This window comes from Eulemur rufifrons, chromosome 29, assembly GCF_041146395.1.
Source record: "Eulemur rufifrons isolate Redbay chromosome 29, OSU_ERuf_1, whole genome shotgun sequence".
NCBI lineage: Eukaryota > Metazoa > Chordata > Mammalia > Primates > Lemuridae > Eulemur > Eulemur rufifrons.
This window is the reverse complement of record NC_091011.1, coordinates 15105909-15132589: the sequence shown is the minus strand read 5'-3', so window position 1 is coordinate 15132589 and position 26681 is coordinate 15105909. Positions and strand designations below refer to the sequence as shown.

The 26681-nt window shown below is 36.7% G+C and overlaps 1 protein-coding gene across 4 annotated transcripts in view; it reads left to right on the top strand.

Moving 5' to 3' along the window:
- The window catches only part of SUGCT (succinyl-CoA:glutarate-CoA transferase), a 676753-nt gene that overhangs the window by 7643 nt on the left and 642429 nt on the right, over positions 1-26681 (top strand). For all 4 annotated transcript variants that reach the window (XM_069461618.1, XM_069461617.1, XM_069461616.1 and 1 more), the window contains exons 2-6: positions 14607-14658; positions 15265-15338; positions 20419-20504; positions 21020-21070; positions 25666-25786. In XM_069461618.1, the coding sequence (XP_069317719.1) occupies positions 14607-14658; positions 15265-15338; positions 20419-20504; positions 21020-21070; positions 25666-25786 (384 nt within the window). The remainder of the gene's footprint in view (positions 1-14606; positions 14659-15264; positions 15339-20418; positions 20505-21019; positions 21071-25665; positions 25787-26681) is intronic.

Below are 26681 nucleotides of genomic sequence, written 5' to 3'. Positions count from 1 at the left end.
TGCTATCTTTAGAAAGACCATCTTACAAGTTTGGACTTTGGTTGCTGTCTGGGAATTTGACCTTTCTTCTGGGAGTCTGGAATTTTGGTACACGGGAAGGAGACAGTGCTTATGTGAATAGGCTTCAATAAAAACCTTGGGTTCTGAGTCTCTAATAGACCTCTGTGGGCAGAAACATTGCATATGTTTCTATGTTTTTTTGTTGCTGGGAAAGAAGCATGCTTGATGTAGCCTTCCATGAGAGGAAGAGAATATAAGAAGCTTGTACATGGATTTTTCCAGTCTCTGCCTGTGTTTTTTCCCCTTGTTGATCCTGTCATATTGTCATTTTGCTATAATAAACCTTAGCTGTGAAAACAACCACATGCTGAGTGAGTCCTGTGAATCCTTCTAAGCAAATAACTGAAAGTATGGATGGCCTTGGGAAACGCTGAAACGATACCAAGGGAGAAACCATGAAAGTGATTTTTTTGAAAGAATAAAATTCTAAAACAATTTTGAAAGCAAAGAGTAGATAGAGAAAAATTAGTTTTTTACTAAATATGACTGATAAAAAGGTTAATATTCTTACCATATAAATCAATAAGAAAAAGATAAATGTGCATATAGAAATATGGGCCAACAGCAAGAATAATTTATAAGTGGAAACATGAAAAAAGTATTAATAGATACAAAAAATGTTCAATTTCAGAAGTCATTAAATAAATGCAAATTAAAATGACAGTGACATGCAAATTTTTAACTGTCAAATATGCATCAATTAAACAAGTAATCAGAAAAACCTCGCAAAACCAAAGATTATGTTCAGGGCTATGGAAGATGACTATTTTCATACATTGCTGGTACTGTTACACATAACCTGTCTGGTGGACAATTTGATATTATGTATTAAAGCTTTTAAAGAGTTTGTAATGTGAACATGGCTAAGCCACCTTAAAGTCTGCCTGTATCCTTGGAAACAAGCTTCTCGCTTCCCCTTTTCCATCTCCCAAAACTCTAAAAGCCTTAAATAATATTTTTTACCTTTACTTGATGGAGAAGTCTCTGGAAGGATTCCATAGATCTTTACACAGAAAACATCCTAAATTTCTTTCCAGACTCCTCTCCTGGTTTTCAGAGTTACTCATTAGGAGCTGTTAAATACAAATCAAATCGTAAAACATAATCTCTCTTACATGCATATTCAGCCCCACACTTCTTCCAAGCTGCTCCTTCCCTTCTATTCCTCCTAGTGAAATATCTGCAGTGTTCTGTGAAATAGGGCTCAATATATTTTTGTGTTAGGAAGCTTCTCTCATTCAGTCTAACACTGCAGTATCCCACTGCCCTCACTCCATCCACGCTCATTTTCTTCTTTGCTAAATTATTTCCCTCAAGTACCTATGAAAATGTTTCGTGAATCTAAAGTGGGCACTATTTTGCCCATTGTCCCCTAGAGGGGATACCTTTTTCTAATTTTCACAAAGTTCTTCCCTTTGGTCAGCCTTCTAGAGGAGGAGAACCACATCACCAACATTGAGAAGTTCAAGGGGCCTCTTGGGTTTGTGAACATTTTTTTAAATAAATTATTTATTTATTTATTTTAAATTTTAAAATATTTTTTATCACCTGGGAAGTGTTAAAAAGAACATTCTTAATTCAATATTTCAGTAATTTGTAGCTATCATTTTCCCCACCAGTTTCTTGTTCAACTACTTCTGATCCCCTGGGTGATTAACTTCAGAATGGCCCATTGAAGAAACCTGAGCACCTAAGGAGAATTTTTTTTCTGTGGCTTGGCTTTTGTTTATGAATTCTATAACTATAAATTGATTTACAAAGTCTATAAATTGGTACTGTTTTCCACCTTTCCACATACCAATCCATAGTAGCGGTCTATCTCCTAAATGACTTGAAAAACAATTCTTTGCATATTTTAAGTTGATATCTAACAGTTTTCATCACTTAAGTAAATTTTATACTGTGAACTGAGAGTAAGATCTGGCACATGTGGGGAATATGCTTTCTTTTGCGTAGTAGGAGAAAGGCTTTTTTATAGGCTGATCAGTTGCAGGAAAGAAAATATACAGAAGTTGAAGACCTGGAAATTGATTTCTTTAAAATGATTCATGCATCCCTTAGGAAAGTCTTCATATAACCATCCTAGTTTGAAGATTGCTCCTAAAGGGTCGATGGAACAATCTAGCCTGAAATGAACTTCCTAGTTGTTGGCTTGGGTACTGTGAACTCACTCAGAACTCACTATGCCTCTGATGCTTGGCATCTTTATTGGTCAGGATTGGCTAAGTTGTGCTGCAGTACAAATTAGTCCACAACCTCAGTGGTTCAATACAATAAAGATATCTTTCTTACATATGTAGCAACACTTTTGAAATTTGTAGCTTCCACGTCATGGGATGTTTTTAAGGGTCAGGACTAGAATTGGCTTTTATTATTTCTTTCTGTGTTTCACTGGCCAGATCCCAGTCATTTGACCCCAACCTAACTGCAAGAGATGATGGGAAATGAGGAGCAAAGGCATTTGGGATTAGCCGTGACTTGTAGTAATATTTTGGCTGTGGCATGTTTTGACTATGACTCAAAAGCCCTTTTTGTACCATACTTCCTACAAATTTCTCAAGTTTTCATTAAAATAGTAGTACTCAACAGTTCCAAAACCTGCTTGATTCCAAATCCCACAGTAATAGCAAAGTTTTTACAGGGTAAGAGCAGTTCATAAGAAATTAGTTGTCAATAGAGGTTGAATTATGAATTATCCATCTAACCATTGTCCTCTGGTTGTCCCTAAACAGTATAATTGCCTTGTAACTTTAGAATTACTTTCACACTAGTTTTGGGGGTTTATAATAGGATTCCAAGAACCATAATAACTAGTAACTGGTTAACTTGCACTTCTTTTCAAAGAGAATTTTTTTTCCCCCAGAGACAGGGTCTGACTCTGTTGGCTGGCTAGAGTGCAGTGGTGTCATCATAGCTCACTGCAACCTCAAACTCCTTGGCTAAAGTGATCCTCCTGCCTCAGCTTCACAAAGTGCTAGGATTGCAGGTGTGAGCCACTGTGCTTAGCCTGCAATCAGAATCTAATAGGGTGACATACTTGGTTGAAAGCCTTCATCTCTATTAAGTGGGACCAATTTACTCTGAGACTCAACTGAGTATTGCATCTTAGATCTAAAGTACTGAGTGGTAGCCCCCAAAACATTAAAGGATAAAAGCAGGTTATGTTATATCTAGCACATGATTAGGTTTTTTGAACAAAAATAGTACACTATCTACCCATCTACCTACTTATCTCTGAAAGTATTTACACCAAAACACTAGCAATTATTGGCTTTAAATGATTCAAAAATGAGTGATTTTAATTTTGTTGATTTTATTTATCAGCATTTTCTTAATATTTTGTACAGTTTTCATCATACCTCTTTCATCTATTTTCTTAATGTAACAAGGGCTTCGGAAAATTATTAATTAATTAAATTGCAAGGTGAATTCCTATTTTATTAATATTTTTTATTATACATAAATTTAAATATCTGATACTGAAGATCCATGTCTCTCCTACCCTCAGAGATTTTCGAGAAAGAAAACTAGTTAAAAATCCTCATCTCAACATGATTATTTTGTGAATGATTGTGTTAGAAAGGAATGAAGTGGATGATGACAAGAGAATAATTAATCTGTAATTATGTCCATATTTACACTCATGGATTTCCATGAAGAACAGAATTGAAACGTCCTTGAGTCTATGAAGATCTTTTTAGCCTTCTTTTCCACAAACTTGTTTCTTATTTCCCACAAACCTAGAAATTGAAAACAATTATTGCTTGGTGACCCCAAATTTATAATTTCCCTGAAATATCTTCTAGTGGGTACTAATTTTCCAGGTACCCTATCTTCCTAAAATTACCTGTCGAACTAGGTTATTAGGAACAGAGCTTCTTCCGTGACTTCTAAGGTGGGCTGGAAAGAAAACATCATGCTAATTATTATAGAAAAAGTGTCAGCAGATTAAGAAAGCATGTTTTGAAGAGATGTCCATCTTCTGCTTTCTCACTCATAAGTTCTGATAGTTAAGTTCTCCATAAAAAATCAAGCTAGCAAATTCTTTTGGTGTATATCGTATGTTCTATTTGATATTGATATTTGACCAGTTTGTTTGTGACTTGGCCTTTTTTTGGTGTCAGTAGTTAGCTAGTACGGGTGGGGAGGGATGCCATGATTACTGTCACACAGATGAACCACTTGTGTGGGCATCTGTCAATTATCCCTGCTCTGGTGCTGCTCAAGTTTATTTGTGTCGTGGAAACCCTAGGGCCAAGTACCAGGGGAGTCCTACCAAGCAGCTCTGGCAAGCATAGAATTGATGGCAGCTTCATTATAATTATACTTCTTTGCATGGTTGCCCAGCTGTATCATCATAATAGCTTTCCATACTAGAGGCCAAAAAGACAGATATACAAGCTGCTCAATATATTTCAACAAATTATGTTACAATTGATGGTTTTCCAACTCTTTTTCCCCTTGTAATCATCCCCTACTCCAAACCAGCCTATCAGTTTTTTTCACAAATAGGATCTGGTTTTCCTATTTAAACGTAGCATATTGAGACCATATTTTTCTGTTCCTTAAAATAATCATGTGTCCATCTTTTTTGGTTTTCAAATCTGGATTTTAAATTATTGCTTTAGTAGGTGGTGTGACTGTATAATACATATTTGATAATGATAATAATAATAACAATTGCAAACTTTTAGTGAGCATTTACTACATGCCAGGAAGTGTACCAAACACTTTACATACAACATTTTATTTAAACCTTGCAAACTCTAGGAAACAGATGCTTCAGATGAGGAAAGGGAAGGTCAGACAAGTGAAGTTACCTTGCCCAGTGTTACTTGAGTATTAAATAGTAGAGCAGGAACTTGTTATTTTTTTTAATTATTTATTTTATTTTCAGAGCACGGAATTTAAGCAGACTGAATCCTGGCAGTCTGATTTCAGAGTTCATGCACTTAACTGTTTAAAACTCATTCATTGATTTTGACTTAAATATTTCTCTAGAAGTCCTTTCTGAGTGTCTTTTCAGATAATAAAAGTAAAAATCTATTCCCTGATAGTAAATGAACCCAATTTAAAAGTTTTTGCTTCATAAAATGGCCAACTATTACATGAAAAGATGTTCAACATCATTAGTCATCAGTAAAATGGAAATTAAAAACACAATGAGGGCCGGGCGCGGTGGCTCACGTCTGTAATCCTAGCACTCTGGGAGGCCGAGGCAGGAGGATTGTTTGAGCTCAGGAGTTTGAGACCAGCCTGAGCAAGAGCGAGACCCCATCTCTACTAAAAATAGAAAGACATTATATGGACAACTAAAAATATATATATAAAATTAGCCAGGCATGGTGGTGCATGCCTGTAGTCCCAGCTACTCAGGAGGCTGAGACAGGAGGATCCCTTGAGCTCAGGAGTTTGAGGTTGCTGTGAGCTAGGCTGACGCCACGGCACTCACTCTAGCCTGGGCAACAGAGTGAGACTCTGTCTCAAAAAAAAAAAAAAAAAAAAAACCCACAATGAGAAACCAATATACACCCATTAGAATGGCTAACATTAAAAAGATTAACAATTCTTATGTTTCAAGAATGTGGAACATCTGGAATTCTTACACAGTGTTGTACAACCATTTTAGAAATCTGTTTAACAGTTTCTTAAAAAGTTATACATATACTTACCTTAGTCATTCCATTAGATATTTACTCAAGAAAAATAAAGACATGTTCTTACAAAGATTTGTACATGAATATTCATAGCAGCTTGACTCAATGTAGCCTAAAAACCAACTCACTGTCTGTCAACAGCTGAATGGATAAACAAATGTAGTATATCTTTTTTTTTTTTTTTTTTGAGACAGGGCCTTGCTCTGTTGCCTGGGCTAGAGTGCAATGACGTGATCAGACTCCTGGGCTCAAGTGATCCTCCTGCCTCGGCCTCCCAAGTAGCTGGAGTAGCTGGGACTACAGGCCTGCGCTGTGCCACCACACCTGGCTAACTTTTAAGTTTTTTTAAGAGAACAGGGGTTTTACTATGTTGCCTAGGCTGGTCTGGAACTCCTGGCCTCAAGCTATTCTCCCACCTTGGCCTCCCAAAGTGCTGGGTTAACAGGTGTGAAGCACCACGCCCAGACTTGGCAGCCATTCTAAACAGTGAAATCAACAAAAAGCACAAAAATGTAAAAACTGTAACACGAAATATACTAGAAAAAGGACACTTTTTTAAAGTATGAGCTGAAATAAGAAGGCAGAGCGTTAACTGGTTCAACCTCAGCTGGGAATGTGCTACATTGGGTTACTCAAATTTTCCTGCCTTCTGTGTGTGTCCTAGAATGACTATGAAAGCACCACAAGTATTGATTTTTGGGTTACAAATAAATTTTTGTGAGTGGTCAAATTCACAAATACAGAATGTGAGGATCAACTGTAATTCCTCTTTGATGCAGCTGCTGTGTGTACAAACAATAAGTCAGTAAAAGCTTCAGAGTGGAAATATTTATCAAAACATTGCAGGGGCCGTACAACAGGATATACACAGAATAATACTTCACCCTGTTGCTCATGAATTTAATATGGTTTATAATTTACTTTTTAACTTTTTAAAATCAAACTGTTACATACACTTGGTTTAAAAACTTCAGAAGTTTAACAAGGTTAACTGTGAAAAGTAGTAATCTCTTGTGTCTCTCTGCCCTTTCCTTTTTCCCAGAGACAATAAATTTCAATTCTTTTTGCTGTTTCTTTTGGATTTTACCTTGAAATCTCTAAATAACATGATTATAATGTTGCTTCTTGATTTTTTTTTTTGTTTGTTTTTAGACATTATCTGTAGTGATAAAGACTTTCACCACCATTTGAACAAACACACTGTCAACGGGGAAAAAAGCCACACTCTGTAAAATAATTTTAATGAGATTTATTCTGAGCCAAATTTGAGGACTATGACCTGGAGCCATGCCCAAGAGGCCTTGAGCAAGTGGACTCGCTGTAGCTGTGTTACAGTTTGGTTTTATACATTTCAGGGAGACAGGGGTTACAGGTAAAGTCATAAATCAATACGTGGGAGGCATACATTGATTTGGCCCGAAAAGGTGGGCCATCTGGAAATGGGAAGGAGGGGGGGCCTTACAGGTTATAGGTGGGTTTAAAGATTCTTTGCCTTGTAATTGGCTAAAGACATGAAGCTTTGTCTAAAGGCTTGGAATGTTTTAACATAGTTGCTGTTTATCAGAAATAAGCCACCGGACATAGATTTGTTGTGTATATTGAGGACCTGTAGGTTTGTCTCAAATACCCTTAGGCCTGTTAATAGATTACAAAGGATGTCCCCAAGAAGGGAGGGGGCATGATAAGATATGTCTAATCTCCTTCCTCCTGGCAGGCAATTTAGTTTTAGAATATTCCTTTTGGCCACGAGGGGGTCCATTTAGTCAGCTGGTGTGGGAGTGAGCTTTAAAATTTTATTTTAGGCCAGGCATGGTGGCTCACGCCTGTAATCCTAACACTCTGGGAGGCCGAGTTGGGAGGATTGCTTGAGCCCAGGAGTTTGAGGTTGCTGTGAGCTAGGCTGACGCCATGGCACTCTAGCCCGGGAAACAGAGTAAGACTGTCTCAAAAAAAAAAAAAAAAAATTTATTTTAGTTCACAACACATACACTTTCCATCCTTCCAAATCATAAATTTTGTAAGATCAATACTAAATATCTAGATTGTTATGATTCTATAGTTGTTCATACTCTGATTACATTGTTGTTCTTATACACCTTTTTATTTTCTCATGTTACTAATTTGCCTATTTTTTTAATTTACTTTCTCAATATCTATCCTTTATTCATCCCTGACTGCACCACGAGTCTAAATCTCTCATCTATTGTGTTGGTATCTTCATTACTGTTGTCCTGAGCATTCCCTTCACCTCTCTCCTCCTTTGGATAATGCGTTTTCTGGACCCCATATCTTCTTATTTCTTGTTCAACTTTTTGGTGGATAATTATCTCTAGGTTACTTCTAGAGATAATTTTCTTAGAAAGTAATTTTCTAAACTTCTATATTGCCTCTTGAAGTAATTTTTTCGAAAAAGGATGCATGGAGGGTAAAGTTTTTGAAAACTTGCATGATTGAAAATATTCTTTTTTCTACCTTCATACATGGCTCATGGCTTGATTTGGTTTATGATTTAAGAAAGAAATAATTTCTCCTCTTAAAACTTTAGTGTTTTTGTTCCATTTTTATGTTTTAGCTTTCAGTGTTGTTGTTGAGAAATCTAATGTTATCCTTTATGTATGGCGTGCTTTTTTTCTCCCTAGAAATGTTTAAGGTCTTCTTTTGTCAGAGAAGTCAGTGTTCCACATTTTTACAGGGAGGTGTCTTGGGTGTGCATGTTGTGTGTCTTTAAATCCATTATGATGGGGAGGTAGAGGGGCCTTCCAAACTGGAAATTTATGCCCTTGAGTTCTAGGAATTTTTTTTTTGGTAATGTTCTTTCTTCTGTTTTTGCTGTTCACTCTTTGAGAAGCCCATATTATTGACATTCCTGGCTTGATCTTTTATTTTTCTTGCCTTTTCTTTTTCCACTTTTATTTCATCTTTTTGTTCTACTTTCTAGGTAATTTTCTTATCTCTATCTTTCTGCCCTTCTATTACATTCTCATTCTTCTATCATATTTTTAAGTTTCAAGATAATATTTTTATTTTCTGAATATTCTTTTTATAAAAAGTTTATTGTTCTGCTTTATGGATGTGTAAAATCTCATGTGTCTGAGCGTGTTGACAATTTCTTTTTACCAGAGGTGAAATTTGCACACAATAAAATCCTCTCATTTTGGTTTACAGTTCTATGAGTTTTGACAAACATGTAGAGTCCTGCAGCCACCACCATATTTAAGATATGGAGCAGTTCCCCCACTCCTCAAAATTTATAATCATTCCCTTTTTCTGTCTCCAATCTTTGTCAGCTCTGCTCTGTTTTCTATATCTATTGTTTTGCCTTTTCCAGAATGTCTGTTTTCCAGAATAATGTAATCATAATAGTTTTTTTTTTTAATTCTTTTTCTTGTCTTATCTCTGTTTCCTCTGAGTTTCTTTTTTATGTTTCTTTTGGTCTCTCTCTTTCCTGGTAGGGGCTTTCCCTATATTTTACTGATTCCCAGCTCTTCTCTTGTATTATAAGAGATAGGCATTAAAAAGCTGATTGGAAACTGTGTATATGGGTAGGGGTTTGTTATGGACTAAATTGTGTTCCCCCAGTTAACCCTCAGAACCTCGAAATGTAAGTGTATTTGGAGATAGGACTTTTAAAGGGGCAATTAAGTTAAAATGAGGCTGTTAGAGTGGGCCCTAGTCCAATCTGAATGGTATCCTTACAACAAGAAGAGTTTAGGACAAACAGATACTAGGAGCTCACGTGCACAGAGGGGTGATCATGTGAAGAGGTAGCAGGAGAGCAGCCATTTGTAAGCCAAGGTGAAATGATTTGATTTCTCAGGAGAAATCAAACCTGTTGACACCTTGGCCTTGGACTTCCAGCCTTTAGAACTATGAGAAAATACATTTCTATTGTTTAAGCCATCCAGTCTATGGTATTTGTTATGGCAGCCATAGCAAACTAATACAGATGTCTTGACTGGTAGGTTTCAATATAGGGTGATATGGCTGGACCTTTATATATGGGTGGCTCCTGACTGTCAGTATCTTTAGTTATTTTCTCTAGGATTGATAAATTTCTTCCCAAAAGAAGAGTTTTCCAATAAGTTTACTTGACACAGGAGCTAGAGAAGGATGGGGTATGGGGGCTTGTTGATGGTGAATTAGATTTGGAATAGCTGTTTTGAGAAGAGATGGGTTGAAATAGGTTGTTGAAATAGGCAGCAATGAGTTTGAAGTTATGCAACTTGATTTCACAGGGGGAAAAGCTCAATAGCCTCCCTTCATTAGCTTGATGTTTAGGTTGCAGAGTTTTTAATTAAGGATGGTAAGGGTCCCTGAAGCAATGTTATATAGATTCACTAAAGGAACTCAATTCAAAATGGTCAAAAGATTTGAACAGAAGCTTCATAAAAATGATATAAAATGGCCAATGGGCACATAAAAAAAAGTGCTCAATATCATTTGTCATGAGGGAAATAACAAATGAAAGCCACAGTGGGTGTCATAGCCAATCTCCAAGATGGCTGCAAAGGTCCCCACCTCCTGAGACTCACACCTTGTGCAGCGCCCCCACACTGCTCCAGGTTGGTCTGTGTGACTAACAGCATACAGAAGAAGTGATGACACGTCACTTCTGAGAGTAGGTTATAAAAAAGACTGCAGCATCCATCTTGGGCACCAAGAAATTCTACTTACAATAAAGCTCCAGTGAGACTATGTGATTTTTTCCCCAATGTTCTATTATGGCAATCTATTAATACATTGTGGTGAAATGTGAAGACTGACCCTATGTCTTTCTTCTTCTTTCTCTCCTTCATTTCCTTCCAAAAACATTTATTGAGCTCTTAGTACATATCAGGTACTAATACTCAATGCTGGAAACAGAGGAAGATAATAGTCTCTTTTCTCTGAAGTTTACCATCTTGTTGAAACTAACATGCTCAGGATGCTGTGGTAGGCAGGAACACCTTCTAAGGAAGGCTGAATTATGAAAGATGGATGGGCTTGCTTAGGTGAGGAAAGGCAGAGATTGTTCCAGGTGCAGAAAAGACCATATACAAAGGCCCTGAAATGTGCGGGGATTTGAAAGAAGCATGGTTAGTAAGACACCCTGCTCCCGTTTTTTTAGATTGAAATTGAAAAGGTGGACAGGCGTGAAACCATGAATAATAGTGTCGTTTGCTTTTTTAGGAAGAACAGTAAACTGTAAGCTCCATGAGGGAAAATACCATGAATGAATGGGTAAATGAACAAGAGAGTGATGTGATGGACTCTTCGTTTTGGAGGATTGCTTTGGAGGCAATGTTGAAAATAGACCAGTAGGGATCAAGACTAGACAAAAGTAGGTTAAGATACCTTTGTAGGCAGTTGGAAATTATGACGGCCTGGACTGAGGCAGTAATGGGGAACTGGGGACGGACAGAGAAGCAAATTCAAGAAAAATTTGATGGCTGATTGAATATGGGGAATGAAGAAGAGGACATGGCCAGGAAGACCTCTAACTTTTGTCTTGGAGTGGACGATGATGCCATTAACTGAGATACGGAAGAGAGGAATAAGAGCAGATATGACAGAAAAGAGCTGACTGATTTTTTTTCTTTCTTTCTTTCTTTTTTTTTTTTTTTTGTTGAGACAGAGTCTCACTTTGTTGCCCAGGCTAGAGTGAGTGCCATGGCGTCAGCTTAGCTCACAGCAACCTCAAACTCCTCGGCTTAAGCGATCCTACTGCCTCAGCCTCCCGAGTAGCTGGGACTACAGGCATGCGCCACCATGCCCGGCTAATTTTTTCTATATAGAGTTTTAGTTGTCCATATAATGTCTTTCTATTTTTAGTAGAGACGGGGTCTCGCTCTTGCTCAGGCTGGTCTCTAACTCCTGACCTCGAGCGATCCACCTGCCTCGGCCTCCCAGAGTGCTAGGATTACAGGCGTGAGCCACCGCGTCCGGCCAGATTTTTTCCTTTCCTTTCCTTTCCTTTCCTTTCCTTTCCTTTCCTTTCCTTTTCTTTTCTTTCCTTTTCTCTTTCTTTCTTTCTTTTTTTTTTGTGAGCCACCGTGCCCGGCCAATAATACTTTTTTTTTTTTTTTGAGACGGAGTCTCACTCTGTTGCCCGGGCTAGAGTGCCGTGGTGTCAGCCTAGCTCACAGCAACCTCAAACTCCTGGGCTCAAGCAATCCTCCTGCCTCAGCCTCCCGAGTAGCTGGGACTACAGGTGCGTGCCACCATGCCTGGCTAATTTTTTTGTTTCTAGTTTTAGTTGCCTGGGTATTTTTTTCTATTTTTAGTAGAGATGGGGTCTTGCTCTTGCTCAGGCTGGTCTTAAACTGGTGAGCTCAAGCGATCCTCCCACCTCGGCCTCCCAGTTTGCTAGGATTACAGGCGTGAGCCACCACGCCCAGCCTGAGTTGACTGATTTGCATAGAGTGTTTCAGAGAGAGCCAAGATTGGAGACTGGTAGGAGGTTGTTGGAGCAATTTAAGAGAGAGATGATGGTGACCTGAACTATGAGGTTGGCAGTGGGGGTGGGCAGAAGAGAAACAAGTCAAGAGATATTTTTGTGAAAGAATTTGTAGGAAGTAGTTCTTGAGTAAGTGAGAGTGAGGGAAGAGAGAAGCTTGGGTTTTTTGATTTAGGTAATCAAGTGGGTAGGAATGCCCTTTACTGAATTAAGGAACATGGGGCAAGCTTTGAGAAAAGACAGAAATCATAGGGAAAATAGCTGACATTTATTGAGCACCATGACTAAATGCTTATAAGGTGTTGTTTTAATTTTTTACAACCTTATGAAATAAATACCAGTGTTATCCCTATTTTACAGATGGAGAAATCAAGGCAGAACATGGTTACCAGTTAGTAAATAGAGTAAAAACTTGAATCTAGGAGTGTGTTCTCCATCATTATAGTAAGTGTATGTCTCAGTTTTCCTCACTAGACCATGGAGTCCTTGAGGAAGAGGGAATATGATATCAGCCTTTCATCACTGTATCTTCACAGAAAGATTAGCACCTAGTAGGAACACAAGTTGCATAAAGGGAGGACTCACTCATATCCTACCTTCCACAGCTATTCTGTTCCCTCAGCTGTGGAATTCAGCCCCTTTTCTTTGATTTCCCCAGAACCACTCACATAGGACACTTACTTTTGTGCCAGGCTTTACAGAATCAGTTTGGTGATTCAACTTTAACTAGAGAGGGAGAGGAGCCAAATATAACTTAAATTCTAATATTAACTACTCTTGTTATTAAAACTTTTTTTTTTTGCTGATGGAAATTTTTCCTTGGTAACTTTTCTTCTGCCATTGTTGCTCAGCTTCCCTTCCTTCTCTAATTTTTGTTTCCATTCTAGCTGCTAAGATTACGTGTATCCCCAAACTCCCATTGATTTCTTTGGCAGAGAAATCTCACTGTGTCTTTGTTTAATTGCTTCTTTTCCCACCCTATTCAACCTCTGTCTGGTTAAGAGAGGAAATTAGCCATCTGATTTTTCTGGTCTCTTTTAATGATCATCCCAATTATCAAGTGTATGAATCCAATGGAAATGAGAAATGGTACAGCTAATTTGGAAGACAGTTTGGTAGTTTCTTAAAAAAAACTAAAGATACTTTTACCATCTGATGCAGCAACCATACTTCTTGGTATTTACTCAAATGAGTTGAAAACTTATGCCCACACAAAAACATGCACGCAATGTTTATGGCAGCTTTATTCATAATTGCCAAAATTTGGAAGCAACCAAAATGTTCTTCAGTAAGTGAATGGATAAATAAACTGTGGTACACCCAGACAACGGAATATTATTTAGCACAAAAGAAAGATCTGTCAAGCCATGAAAAGATATGGAAGAAACTTAAACATATATTATTAAGTGAAAGAAGCCAATCTGAAAGGGCTACAGACTGTATGATTCCAACTATATGACATTCTTGAAAAGGCAAAACTATGGAGACAGCAATAGAGAGATCAGGAGTTTCAAGGGGTTGAGGGGAGGAAGGGATGAATAGATGGATCATAGAGGATTTTTAGGGCACTGAAATTACTCTGTATGATAATGCAATGGTGAATACATGTCATTATACATTTGTCAAAACTTATAAAATGTACACCACCAAGAGTGAATCCTAATGTAAACTGTGGACTTTGGGTGATGATGATACGTCAATGTATGTTCATTGATGTAACAAATGTACCAGTCTGGTGGGGGATGTTGAAAGTAGGGAAGGCTGTGCATGTGTGTGGGCAGGGAACATGAAAAATCTCTGAACCTTCTGCTTAGTTTTGCTGTGAATCTAAAACTGCTCTAAAAATAAAGTCTATTAAAAAAACTTATTGAACCAGTAGTCAGTATTCCCCATATTGACTTAAGTTCATCTTCATCTCAGTCATCATGACCTAAACTTTGTAAACCATTTGGCTAAAATTTTGATTTTTTGATTTAATGTTGATGTTAAATGTGTTCAGTGAATTAATATAATTATTGATCTATCGACTTATTTTTATAGCTGATGAATGAAGAAAAAAGAGAAATACACATGTGATTGTAAATTGTTTAATACACTGTTAAAATTTATTGTTTTCTCTGTCTTGAAAGAACAAATGTGCAGAGATCTTTGTTGTTACTTTCAGTATCCTACTTGTTAGGATGTCATTGTTTAGTTACCTTTTTATTTTTAGTTAGACTATCTTTAGTGTAGCTGTGAATAGTCTGGTATCAGAGCCTTTAATTTTTACAGATCAATTTTTGACTGGATAAGAGCAAGATTTCTATGTTACATCTAAAGCGGAATCACTGTGAAGGAAAAATATTGTTTTTGATAGTAATAGATACTACTTAAAACAGAATATAAAGAATTCTGCATTCTTCCCTCTGAAAATTAGTAATCAATACTCTTCAAATATTTTTTGTGTTTGCCAGATGTGGACAATATAAAGCCATTGGAGGGTGTAAAAATTCTGGATCTAACAAGGTTTGTACTGGTTTATCCGTACTGTTTTGGTGATTGGGTTTTAAGAGGATACTTACATGTTTATGTTGAAATTTTGGAGGAGAAAAAAAGAAAAGAAAAATTCCTATAATCTTTCACTGTAAGAGATAGTGTAAAATTTATGTATTTTCCCAATCTAAATATTTATGTGTAATTCAAAAAACAAAAATTGGAACCATATTGAAAATTACAGTTTTATGCATTTTAAAAATAATGTTACATTTTGAATATTTTCCCATGTCATTCAAAATTCAACAAAAAACATAAGATAGTATTTTATTACATAGATGTCACATAATTACTTATTCATCCTCAAATATTTCACTGTTATAAATTAGGCTTCCTTGAACACAAATCTTTGCCTTAGTTTCTATTTCTTCTTTAGGATAGAATTCTAGAAATAAAATTACTGGGTCAAAGGGGATATACTTTCCTAAAGCTCTTGATACATACATATGACAAAATTACAGTTTTAACAATTTTGATTCTTACTAATAGTATATGAGCTGGTCTGTGTGGCTGGACTATTAAGAGAATTAACATAAACATTTTCAAGATGGTAATTATTTATCATTGTTAACATTGTAGAATCCTGGCAGGACCTTTTGCTACTATGAATTTAGGAGATCTTGGAGCAGAAGTCATAAAAGTGGAGAGACCAGGTAAAGCTATTGTCCCCTTATAAAAGAGAAACAAGCTAATAAATATTAATATTTTTTGTAATTCTTTAAATACCCACCTTGAGTGTACCTGTAAATGGGTAGAAGAGAGAATTGAAATGAAATGATTATTTTCTCTTTTCTATTCCTTATTTTCCTCTGAAGCTATACTAATGACCTCTTTTACTCTGTATGTGCTAAGGCCTAAGCTCAAGCCAGTTCCTTCTCATGCACCTGAAAGCTTCTGGTAGAAGCTGAGATGCAACATATAATAACAATGATGATAACAACACTTATCACAGGCATGGTTTTAAACACTTTGCCTATTTTAGTTTATCTAATCTTTACAACAAGCCTATGGGCGGATGTTATTATTCCTAGTTTATAAATAAGAAAACAGAGGCACAGAGAGGTGAAGTAATTTGTTCAGGGTCACACAGCTAATTAAGGAATATCTGGGCACTCAGCTCTGATCCTGGCCCTCCTTACCCCATAAAGCCTTACCACTGAGACTGAGTAGAGTGGGCCTGATGACACAGAGTGGGCCTGATGACATTCTTTTGCTGTGGGATGAAGGGAAGGCAAGGACAAAGGGAGGATAGATGGGAAGAAATAGGATACAAAGTCTGTCAAAAAACGAACCCAAATACCCCAACCTAAGTCATTATTTTCTATTTCTCATAAAAGAAACATTTCTTCATTTTATAATTTTAGAGATTTTGAGGGAAATACACCTAAGCTTAGATCAGTTTTTTGTTTTTATGTTTTTCATCTGACATCTTTCCTGTTCTTTCTTCCTCTTTGTCCACCACATAAACAAATTCTGTGTATACGATTCTCACCTTTTTTTTTTTCTTGAGACATAGTCTCACTGTGGCCCCGCTTAGAGTGCAGGGACTTCATCACAGCTCACTGCAACCTCAAACTCCTGGGCTCAAGCGATCCTCCTGCTTCAGCCTCCCAAGTAGTTGGGACTACAGGCGCACGCCACCACACCCGGCTAATTTTTGTATTTTTAGTAGAGACAGGGTTGCACAATTCTTACTTTTATCTAGTGCCATCTTAGCATTTTGGTCTTTAATCAATAACAGCTCATACTGTTATTGATAAAGTTGCTTAAAAAAGTGCCATTGTGTGCCCTTTCTCTCCAATAAACACTTAAAGGGTACAGTCCACATTTTTTATGTCCTCTACATCTGCAGTTCCCAACCCTCAGGCTGCAAACTGGTACTAGTCCGTGGCCTGTTAGCAACCGGGCTATAGGGCAGGAGGTGAGCAGTGGTGAGCGAGCTAAGCTTCATCTGTCTTTACAGCTGCTCCCCATCACTGCCTGAGCTCCACCTCCTGTCAGATCAGAGGAGGCACTAGATTCTCATAGTAGTGAGAACCCTACTGTAAACTGCTCACGTGAGGGATCTAGGTTGCATGCTCCTTATGAGAATCTAATGCCTGGTGATCTGAGGTGGAGCTGAGGTGATGATTCTAGTGCTGGGGAGCAGCTGCAAATACAGATCATCATTAGCAGAGAGGTTTGACTGCACAATAAGTGTAATGTGCTTGAATCATCCTGAAACCATTCTCCTGACCCCTCCACCCCCCACTCCAGTCCGTGGAAAAATTGTCTTCCATGAAACCGGTCCCCGGTGCCTAAAGAGTTGGGGACTGCTCTACAAAGTTCTATAAATAGCTTGTTTTGTAACTTTTCAACAATTCCCATTATTATTTATTTTTCAAGATCTGATCCTTTTGGATCTGGAACAGAATTCTCAAATCGCTGAGTGGTCTTGTGCTGAATAGAGTGCATACATCTATAAGACTCACAAGAGACTAATTTATAATTATGTCAACTTATTAATTTACCATAACTGCTAAGCCCTATAAAGTAGAATACTCGATCTGGCAGATTCAATTTCCTGCTAAATAGATCTTCTTAAGAAGCCAAAGCAGTTAGCCGATAAGCATGGGGAATATTGTGTATTATTATATTATATTTTATTACATTTTAATTATCTGGCCCTGTGCTTATCAGTGTCAGGTGGTAGAAGTGCCTGGCGAGTCCTGCTTCCCAGAAAAAATGCTTCATTTATTTAGTCAGTGATGTTCATTACTTTTGATTATTGCTGGATACTGACTATTTTTTTTCCAATTTCAATTAAGCTTCTAATTTTCACATCTGATTTCAACACCACAGCACTTCCTGATTTCAGTCATTGGTTTTCTTGCATCTTCTATTCTTAGAGCATTCACTCTAATTTCTCTTGTTATCTCAGTTGGTCAGCAAGCTAATATTTGTATTTATATTAATTTTATAAATCATTATTTCCTATATACTTAAACCTGTTTCTCCTTTGTACTTTTTAGTTTGCACCATGGGAGAGACCTTTCTTTGTCTAGGCCTTTTATACGTCACATCGCCATACACTTGGCATCAAATTTTGTTCCTAGCAGGTGTTTATTGCTCTTTTTTTGACTGATTACTCTCTTTCCCTTAACACTCCTGCCCAATACATTTTAATGTTCATATTATATATTTAATTGTTTTGGATTTTTGAGACAGTTATTTAACATGGATATGAGAAAAAGTGACTTTCGTTAAAAGTGAGTTGGTAGTATTTTCAAATTTCAGTAGAGAACTACTCTCTTTTTCTTTTTTTTTTTTTTTTTTTTTTTTTTTTTTTTTTTGAGACAGAGTCTCACTTTGTTGCCCAGGCTAGAGTGAGTGCCGTGGCGTCAGCCTAGCTCACAGCAACCTTAAACTCCTGGGCTCAAGCGATCCTCCTGCCTCAGCCTCCTGAGTAGCTGGGACTACAGGCATGTGCCACCATGCCTGGCTAATTTTTCTATATATATATTTTTAGTTGTCCATATAATTTCTTTCTATTTTTAATAGAGACGGGGTCTCGTTCTTGCTCAGGCTGGTCTCGAACTCCTGACCTTGAGCGATCCACCCGCCTCGGCCTCCCAGAGTGCTAGGATTACAGGCGTGAGCCACCGCGCCCGGCCTACTCTCTTTTTCTGTCTACTTCTCCAGCTTTTCAGTTAAATAAACTTTGGTTGTAGTTTTCTGACTTAGGACTTAGATTATTCTTATTTGTGTAATCAAAGAGCATATCAAACTTAAGCATAATTTTCTTCTTTTTTTAGAGGTAGCCAGTCGGTGGGCGTAATCTGTATTGGGCGTAATCTGTGAGGGAAGCAGGCTGGGAAGGGCAGCAGATGCTGCTTCTAAAATTCCGGGATTGTCCCCACTAGGCTAATATGAGCCCAAGGATGTTGGTCTTTTGTTCAGTGCTGTGTCTGCTCTGTACAAAGCAGTGTCTCTGATGTAGTTGGTGCCCAATAAATATTTGCTGAATGAATGAATGTGTTGAAAGGCCATCTAAGAAAGGCAGTGTGAATTTCTATAAGAGATGTCCAGGTTTTGAAATCATGGCAGCTAGCTGAAAACTTTAAAAACTGTGTGGGTCAAACACGTCTCTCAAGCTGCCAGTTTTACCAGTTTGTGATCTTTAACCCTACATGTCCTGTCATGGATGGGAGGGAGAGGAAAGCCTTATAGGCCTCCAATTTAGACTTCTGACATGTCTCCACCAGAGAAATGAATGAAAACATTTAAAATAAACTAATTTTAGCTTTACCTTAGCATTGATTCTTTTTAAAAAAAAATTTTTTTAATGTATTGGGAGCTTCAAAAAAAAAAAAAAATGGAAGAGGCTGGACTGTCTTGTGACTCTGATCTTGAAGATCCACATTCACACACACATTTCCCGTGAGGCCTTTGACTGGTTTGTTTCTGGGAGGTTGCCTGTGAGGACTCTTGTAGTTCATTTTCCCCCCTGATGTTTTGAGCATGCCATTCTGCTCAGTTAGCATTTATTGCTTTGTTTCATCCATTTCATCTCCAATGAAATGAACCAATGATGACACAACTAATGCTTCTTTTCTCTGTCCTGTGTACTCTGTTTCTCTTGTGTGTGTGTGTGTGCTTTTTAATAAATGAGTTTATTCTTTAGCTTCTATTTTTTTTTCAAAAGACTATGTCTGTTTTTCTTGATCAATTTCAGTGGTTAAAATCTAATGGCTAATAAGTTAATTACATTTTTTAAATGATTAGAGTTTAAAACTTTAACCCACATTCACAAATTCTCTCTTTTGGAGGGTCTAGTGATAAATACTTTAATTATAATTACCTACATAGTGATTTGTTTGTTTCATCAATATTTAATCAGAACTTACATTGTAAAAAATCTTAATTTAAGTGATACTATTTTGTGCCATTTAATTATTGATTCACTTCTGAGTTCTATTTACGTTCTTTGCCAGTTGCTTTTTGCACAAAGAAAATTCTTTTCTCTGTAATTCTGTACTGTTATCTTTGAATCAGACATGAATACATTTCAGAATTACTTGAAGTGGATATCCAGGACAAAATACCCTATTTTTTAAATGTTTTTAGACTTTTACTTCAAAGCAAGACGTAGACAACTAAAATTTTATTCTAAGATAATATTTTAAATTATTGACATTTGCTATTTAGTAACTTGCCTTGACTTTCTGATTTGTTGTTGCTACAGAAATATTTTGTAGACTTGTTTATCACTATTCTATACCTAGCCCCAGATGCCACTTTATCATAAAGACTCACACATCATTATATTCTGATTTAAATTGTATTTAACAAAAATCTTTTGCAGACTCAACATTTTCTTGTCCACTCAATGCCAAGAAACACTGAAAGAGCTAACTGACTTGCTTGCCAAAAACTGACAGTAATTTTTGTACCCTTGATATTTGCTGTTCATTAAATCTAAAGACAGCCAGTAGGGTATTTCCTTCGAGATTTTGACTTTCAATCATGGACCTTAGTGAAAGAGGCTATGGAAAGATTTAGTGATGAACATGAACAGGCAAAGAGCTTGGGCAGTTCTAACAAGCTCCTATGGCCCCTGTAGGCTGCTGATTCCATTGTGCTGAGCTGATCTTGCTCAGGTGCCTGTGGAATATCTATCATGAGTGAGCCTATTGGTTTGAAATGCTTCGTGTTTCAGAATTGAAGATTAATAGTTCATACTATTGTTTTCAGGAACTGGTGATGATACACGAACTTGGGGGCCACCTTTTGTGGGGACAGAAAGTACATATTTTCTCAGTGTTAACCGAAATAAAAAAGTAAGACATCATCCCTTTTTTGCTTTCATAGAGTAATTCTTTTGTCATAACAAAATTTTTGATATCATTATGGCTTTGTTTTTTTGTAGATGTAACTAATATTTCAAATAAGGTGAAATTTTATTCATTCACCTGTCACCAAATAAAAACAATAGAGCTTTTACTAATCTCCCTTCTCTACTAAGTAACTTAAAACATTTCATGAGAATTTATAGTGGAAATAATTTTGTGAAAGAGAAATCATTTGATTATTTACATTTGTTATTCTTTTGGAGAATGCTAATTGCTTAACACTCTCTATTATTACTGGAAAACATCTACTATAATCCTTGCTATCATCCTAACAAATCTTAATTGCAAATAAAATCAGTAAAGATGATTTAAATATTTCATTATGAGTAAAATAAATTTGATTTAAGAGGAGAATCTATGATATGAAAGGCTTTCTTGTTGAACTGTCAGTAATAAGAAAAACCTTTATGATAGTATTTTAATATATGTATTTTAATTTTTAGAGTATAGCTGTTAATATCAAGGATCCAAAAGGGGTGAAAATCATCAAAGAGGTACAGTATACTCTGGGGAAGGCATCTTACCACGTAGGTTGTAATTAGTGATTTAAACATCAGAATAAAAATGTTTTAAAACTTTATTTTATTGACAATCAGTACTTTTGTGATAATCTGTACTTCTTGTGACCTTCAAGAATTTAACTTGACTTTTATAGTAAGTATCATGTGCTTTATAATTTCTTGGATGTTGTGTGTAATTATAGTACTAGTTACTATTGACTGAGTGCCTACTCTGCATCAGATCCTGGGCTTGGGCACTTTACTTACATCATCTCCTCTAATCCGCAGAATTAGACTTGTAAGTGAAGTATTGGAATCCCCATGTTCTTGAAAGGGAATTGAGTCTCATGGAATCTAGGTAATGCCCCAAAGATTACTTATCTAGTAAGAGGAAAAGCTGATATTTGAACCATGGTCACATCAGTGGAGAGCTGAAGCTTTTTCTAACACTTACTCAGATGGCCAGTATATTCACACCCAATCTCAGCATCTTTCTTTGAGGGGCAGGGAGGCATAATGGTTAAGGATGCATAGCTTCACATGGAACTCGAATCTTGCCTTTTCTGCTTACTGGCTATATGATGTCAGGCAGGTGACTGAACTTCTTTGTGCCTCAGTTTTTTTCATCAGTAAACTGGGGTTAATAGTAGTACCTACATCTTAGGGCCATTGTTAGAATTAATATGTGTAAAGTGTGTTGAAGAGTGCCTGCCACATAGTCAGCACTCATTAAGTATTAACTATTATTATATCCTGATGCACATGATGTTGGATTCATCACATGAGATAAAACTTGTTTGCCATCTTTGTTGAGGTTTACAATCTAATCTCATGTATGTATAGTGTGCCTAAGTATACAGGGGATTGGTTCCAGGACCCTTGAGTATACCAAAATCCAAGCATACTCAAGTCCTGCAGTTGGCCCTGCAGAACCCACTTATGTGAAAAATGGTCTTTGGCTGGTGCAGTGGTTCACTCCTGTAATCCCAGCACTTTGGGATGCTGGGAGGATTGCTTGAACCTAGGAGTTCAAGGTTACAGTGAGCTATGATTGTGCCACTGCACTCTAGCCTTGGTGACAGAGAGAGACACTGTCTCCGAAAAAAAAAAAAAAAAGTTGGGTATAAGTTATCAAAGCATCGACTTTAGCTTCATTGCTCTGCTGCTACTTTATCTATCTGGGTGACTGAGAGGTAATTTTTAATTATTGAGATCAGAATCAGTGACCATCCTCTTTGGTTCTGCTGGATTAATCTAGCCAATTTAGAATTTTTGTTTACTAGATATATTTTGAACCCTACAGTTGAAAAATTTCCTGATCTTACCACCCTGCTTTCCCATATCTTTCGTATAGCATAACTTAGGTTTAGTTTGTTTGTTTTTGTTTTTGTTTTCAAACTCAGTTGATTTTTCTAAATTGTTCTCTATTGTTGTTGGCCTGCTCTGTTTTCCAACAGTGACTACCCTTGCCTTGGACTCAACTTTATTGTCTTTATTCTCAGACAATAAGAACTATCTTCTCCTTGATAGTTATTATTATTATTTTTATCTAGGAGACTGTTATACCCTCAATACTTCTCTCTCTGTTCTTTGTTTCTTGGTAATGTCTTCAGTGTTCACAGTCCTGCTTCTTTGGTACCATTGCAGAACATTCTGATAATTTATGCTGCATAGTCAAGGTTTCAGATTTGATTTAAAAAATACTTTACATTTTTATTAAGGTTTCTCAATGTGACAGTGATAGGTAGAATTCATAACTATTGCTACTAAGACATCAATGTCCATGTGGATATTTTAGCCTACATGTATAATTCTGACCAAAATAAATGGATTGCCTGTATTTTCTTCCCACTCTCCTTGGATCCCACCACTGTCCTCTCCCAGATTGTAACAATTTAAAGTTATGTTTCATTATGGGCTTGATTTCTCTTCAAGTCTGATTGATAACAATAAAGTACATTTCAACTCATATTAAACTTAAGCAGATTGCCTGGGGACATTATTTATGTCTATGCTTTTAGCTAGTTACTCCATTCATAAGTTATGTATCTTATTGCCTAGAGGAAAAAATTATTTTTTTCCTAGTCTTTTATATTCTTTCTGGCACGGATTACTCTTTTGGACTTAAGAGTAGCAAAACAACCCCTGCATTCAGGGGCTATGATTGCTAATATAATGAGTCTAGTTTATAGAAACAGTTCCAAAGTATTATACAAGGCAATCAGCTGGACACATGAGAGCTCCAAAAAGTATGACTCTTTTGTCAATGAGGCTAACCAAAACCAGGTTGTGTAAAAAGCAAAGATCTGCTTACAAAATCTGTGTGGAGCCTAGTATTTTCGTGGCAATATGATTTGATAACTTTCGAACATGTGTCATCTGATATTTCAAATAATTCTTTATGTTATTAGTTGACAGTCACAATATCCCTATTATGGGCATGTACTATGGTCAGCAGAACAATGCCTTGGGTTTTGTTTTCCTCCAACGTTTTATTATAAAAAATTAAAACATTCAGAAAAGTTTTTTTTTTTTTTTTTTTTTTTGAGACAGAGTCTCACTCTGTTGCCCAGGCTAGAGTGAGTGCCGTGGCATTAGCCTAGCTCACAGCAACCTCAAACTCCTGAGCTCAAGCGATCCTCCTGTCTCAGCCTCCCGAGTAGCTGGGACTACAGGCATGCACCACCATGCCCGGCTAATTTTTTCTATATATATTTTTAGCTGTCCATATAATTTCTTTCTATTTTTAGTAGAGATGGGGTCTCGCTCTTGCTCAGGCTGATCTCGAACTCCTGAGCTCAAACGATCCGCCCACCTCGGCCTCCCAGAGTGCTAGGATTACAGGCGTGAGCCACCACGCCCGGCCCAGAAAAGTTGAAAGAACAATTAATGGACTCTCACTTATGTCTAGATGAAACAGTCTTGGCATTTTGCTATGCATCACGCGGGTTGTTTTCTTTAGTGCCTGCGGAAGTGCTTTGTAAGTAGTAGATAGAGGCTTAGAAAAATTTGTGGAATAAATTAAAGTGTAACTGAAGTCCGTGTTTTATTTAATACTAACACCTGCCCTCCAACCTCCCAAGCATTGCTTGGCAGAATCATGCATTTGTATTGGGGCTCATCCTGGAGCATGCTATGTGGAGTTGGCCATGTGAAAAGAAGCTCAGTTGTTAACTGGCACCTGAAATTTGGAAAGGATGCCTCTATGGCTTGAGATTTGAGGTGCATACTTGAAACCTTTCTATCTCTGTCCTATATCTTAATATATTTATATGCCTCTCCTGAGAAATGGTCACCTGGGCCTCTGGTTTCAAGCATTCTGGATTATTTCCTTGAGATGCTTCCTAAGATCCACCTTGCCTCCAATTTTGTTAGGTCAGATAATTCTATATATATATACTCCAAATTTAGTGTATATTATATTGACATAATAACAGACACTCAATTTATTTACATGTATACATCTAAAGTTTATGTTAATTCAAACCTTTCCATCTAGAGCAAATGTTGGCAAACTATGTGGGCCAAGTCAGGCTTGTTTTTCTATGGTCCGTGAACTAAGAAAGGATTTTACATTTTTAAAGATTGTTAAAGAAAAATAAAGAAGAATGTGTGACAGAGAATGTACATGGCCTGCAAAGCCTGCAATATTTACTATTTGACCTTCGTAGGAAAGGTTTGCCCACCTCAATCTAGAGTCTTATTCTGTTATGTTAGTTTGTATATGTGTGAATATCTAAATATATGTTAACAAGGAAATTTAAAAAATTATTGAATAGTTATTAGGCACCTGGATATGTTCAAGAATTACCGTAATGAATTTATGTGAGTGAACTAGTACAATTTTTGTGATGATTTAAAAAAAGACTTTAAAAGGTATACAGTCACAATTGAAATTTTGAAAAAGAATTAAACTAAGCTTTACAATGGTTGATTATTCCCTAATTCCTATAGCAGTGTTCTGGGAGTCAAAATCCAGATCCTATTTTTGACAGTTACTGGTTTACCGGGATATAGTTTAATAGTCCGAGAAAAACTAACGGTTCATTAAATACATTTTAAATTCATTGGAAAGAAAGTGTCTGAAAAGTATGAGAGCATTTCAGAATCATGTTTACATGTATTAAGTGAATGTTATAATGAGGACTATTACGTGATAGGGATGGAAAGTAGTAGACATGGTATTTGGTTTTTTTTATAAAGGTTTTAAAAAATGTTTTTCATATATTTCATGTACTTATGTTCTAATTTTTCTACCTAACCTTTTGAGAATATATTTGGACAGACCGCATAGCATAGATATTTCTTTATCTAGGCTACATTTAAAGGAAACAGAATCCATTCAATACTATGTATTTACAAAAATTTAATAGCCATTATTTTACTGACAGTAATACTTGGAGTAGTTGGCCAGGGTTTTTATGTTTATCTGATTCTGCTTCATCTGCCTCCTGTGATTTTTCTGGACTATTACAAAGTGAGGATCAATACTGAATGTATACTGAGGATGTATACTGAAATTAAAATTCTATCGTGTTGGGATTTGTCGAAAGTTTGGAAGCCTGACTCATCTTCACCTCTTCTTTCAGCTTGCAGCTGTTTGTGATGTATTTGTGGAAAATTATGTCCCTGGCAAACTGTCTGCTGTGGGCCTGGGATACGAAGATATTGACAAGATAGCTCCTCACATCATCTATTGTTCCATCACAGGTATTCCAACCCCATACCCCCATAGTGAGTGGGTTTTCCAATTTCATGTTTTCCTGTTTCTGTAAGGAATGTCTTGCTGGTATTGGCCTCCTGGAAGTGATTCTGCTTTTCCTTTACCCAGGCCATTTAGGCTGCTGAACATTAACTGTTAAGGAACACTAACCTAAATGAACATTTTCATAAATTTATTGGCTATTTGTATTTCTTCTTTGAATTGTCTGCTTGTATAGTCTTGGCAGTTTTTGTATTGATGTTTTATAAATATTTACAAAGTACTGTTATTAACTCATATGTAGGAAAATTGTAGGTGAAATATTAATTGACTTTAAGATAACACAAAAGCTCAACATATCCCTTCAGTATATTCAGAAGCACTAAGCCACGGAAAGGAAAAGAGTGCTACAGAGTCTTCTGATTGTGCAGCCCTTGTCAGTGAACCTCGTGCATGCATGCGTGTGTGTGCGTGTGTCTTTATGCTATAGGGAAAAAAGTCACAGTGTTACTTAGTTTTACATATAAGTATTTAACTAGTAATTAGGGATGCAATATAGAAAAATTATATTATAACTTAAAAATAGAAAGTTATAGTTTTTGTGTGTAAAATACATAATATTTTCAGTTTTTATTCATTCATCTACCAAATATTTACTACAGGCCTATCATCTGCCAGTTGGTATTCTAAGGTTCTGGGATAGGGGAGTGATAAAACACATCTATGCTCCCTAGGGGATTTATATTTTAGGTTAGAAAAATAGATAGTAAATAGATAAGCACTTTTCTTTTGTTTGATAATGGAGTCTCATAGTGATGAGAGCTAAAGAGAAAAACAAAGCAGGGCAAGAAGGTGGGGTAAGGAAGACCTATTTTATCCTGGGAGGTAAGAGAAGGCTTCACC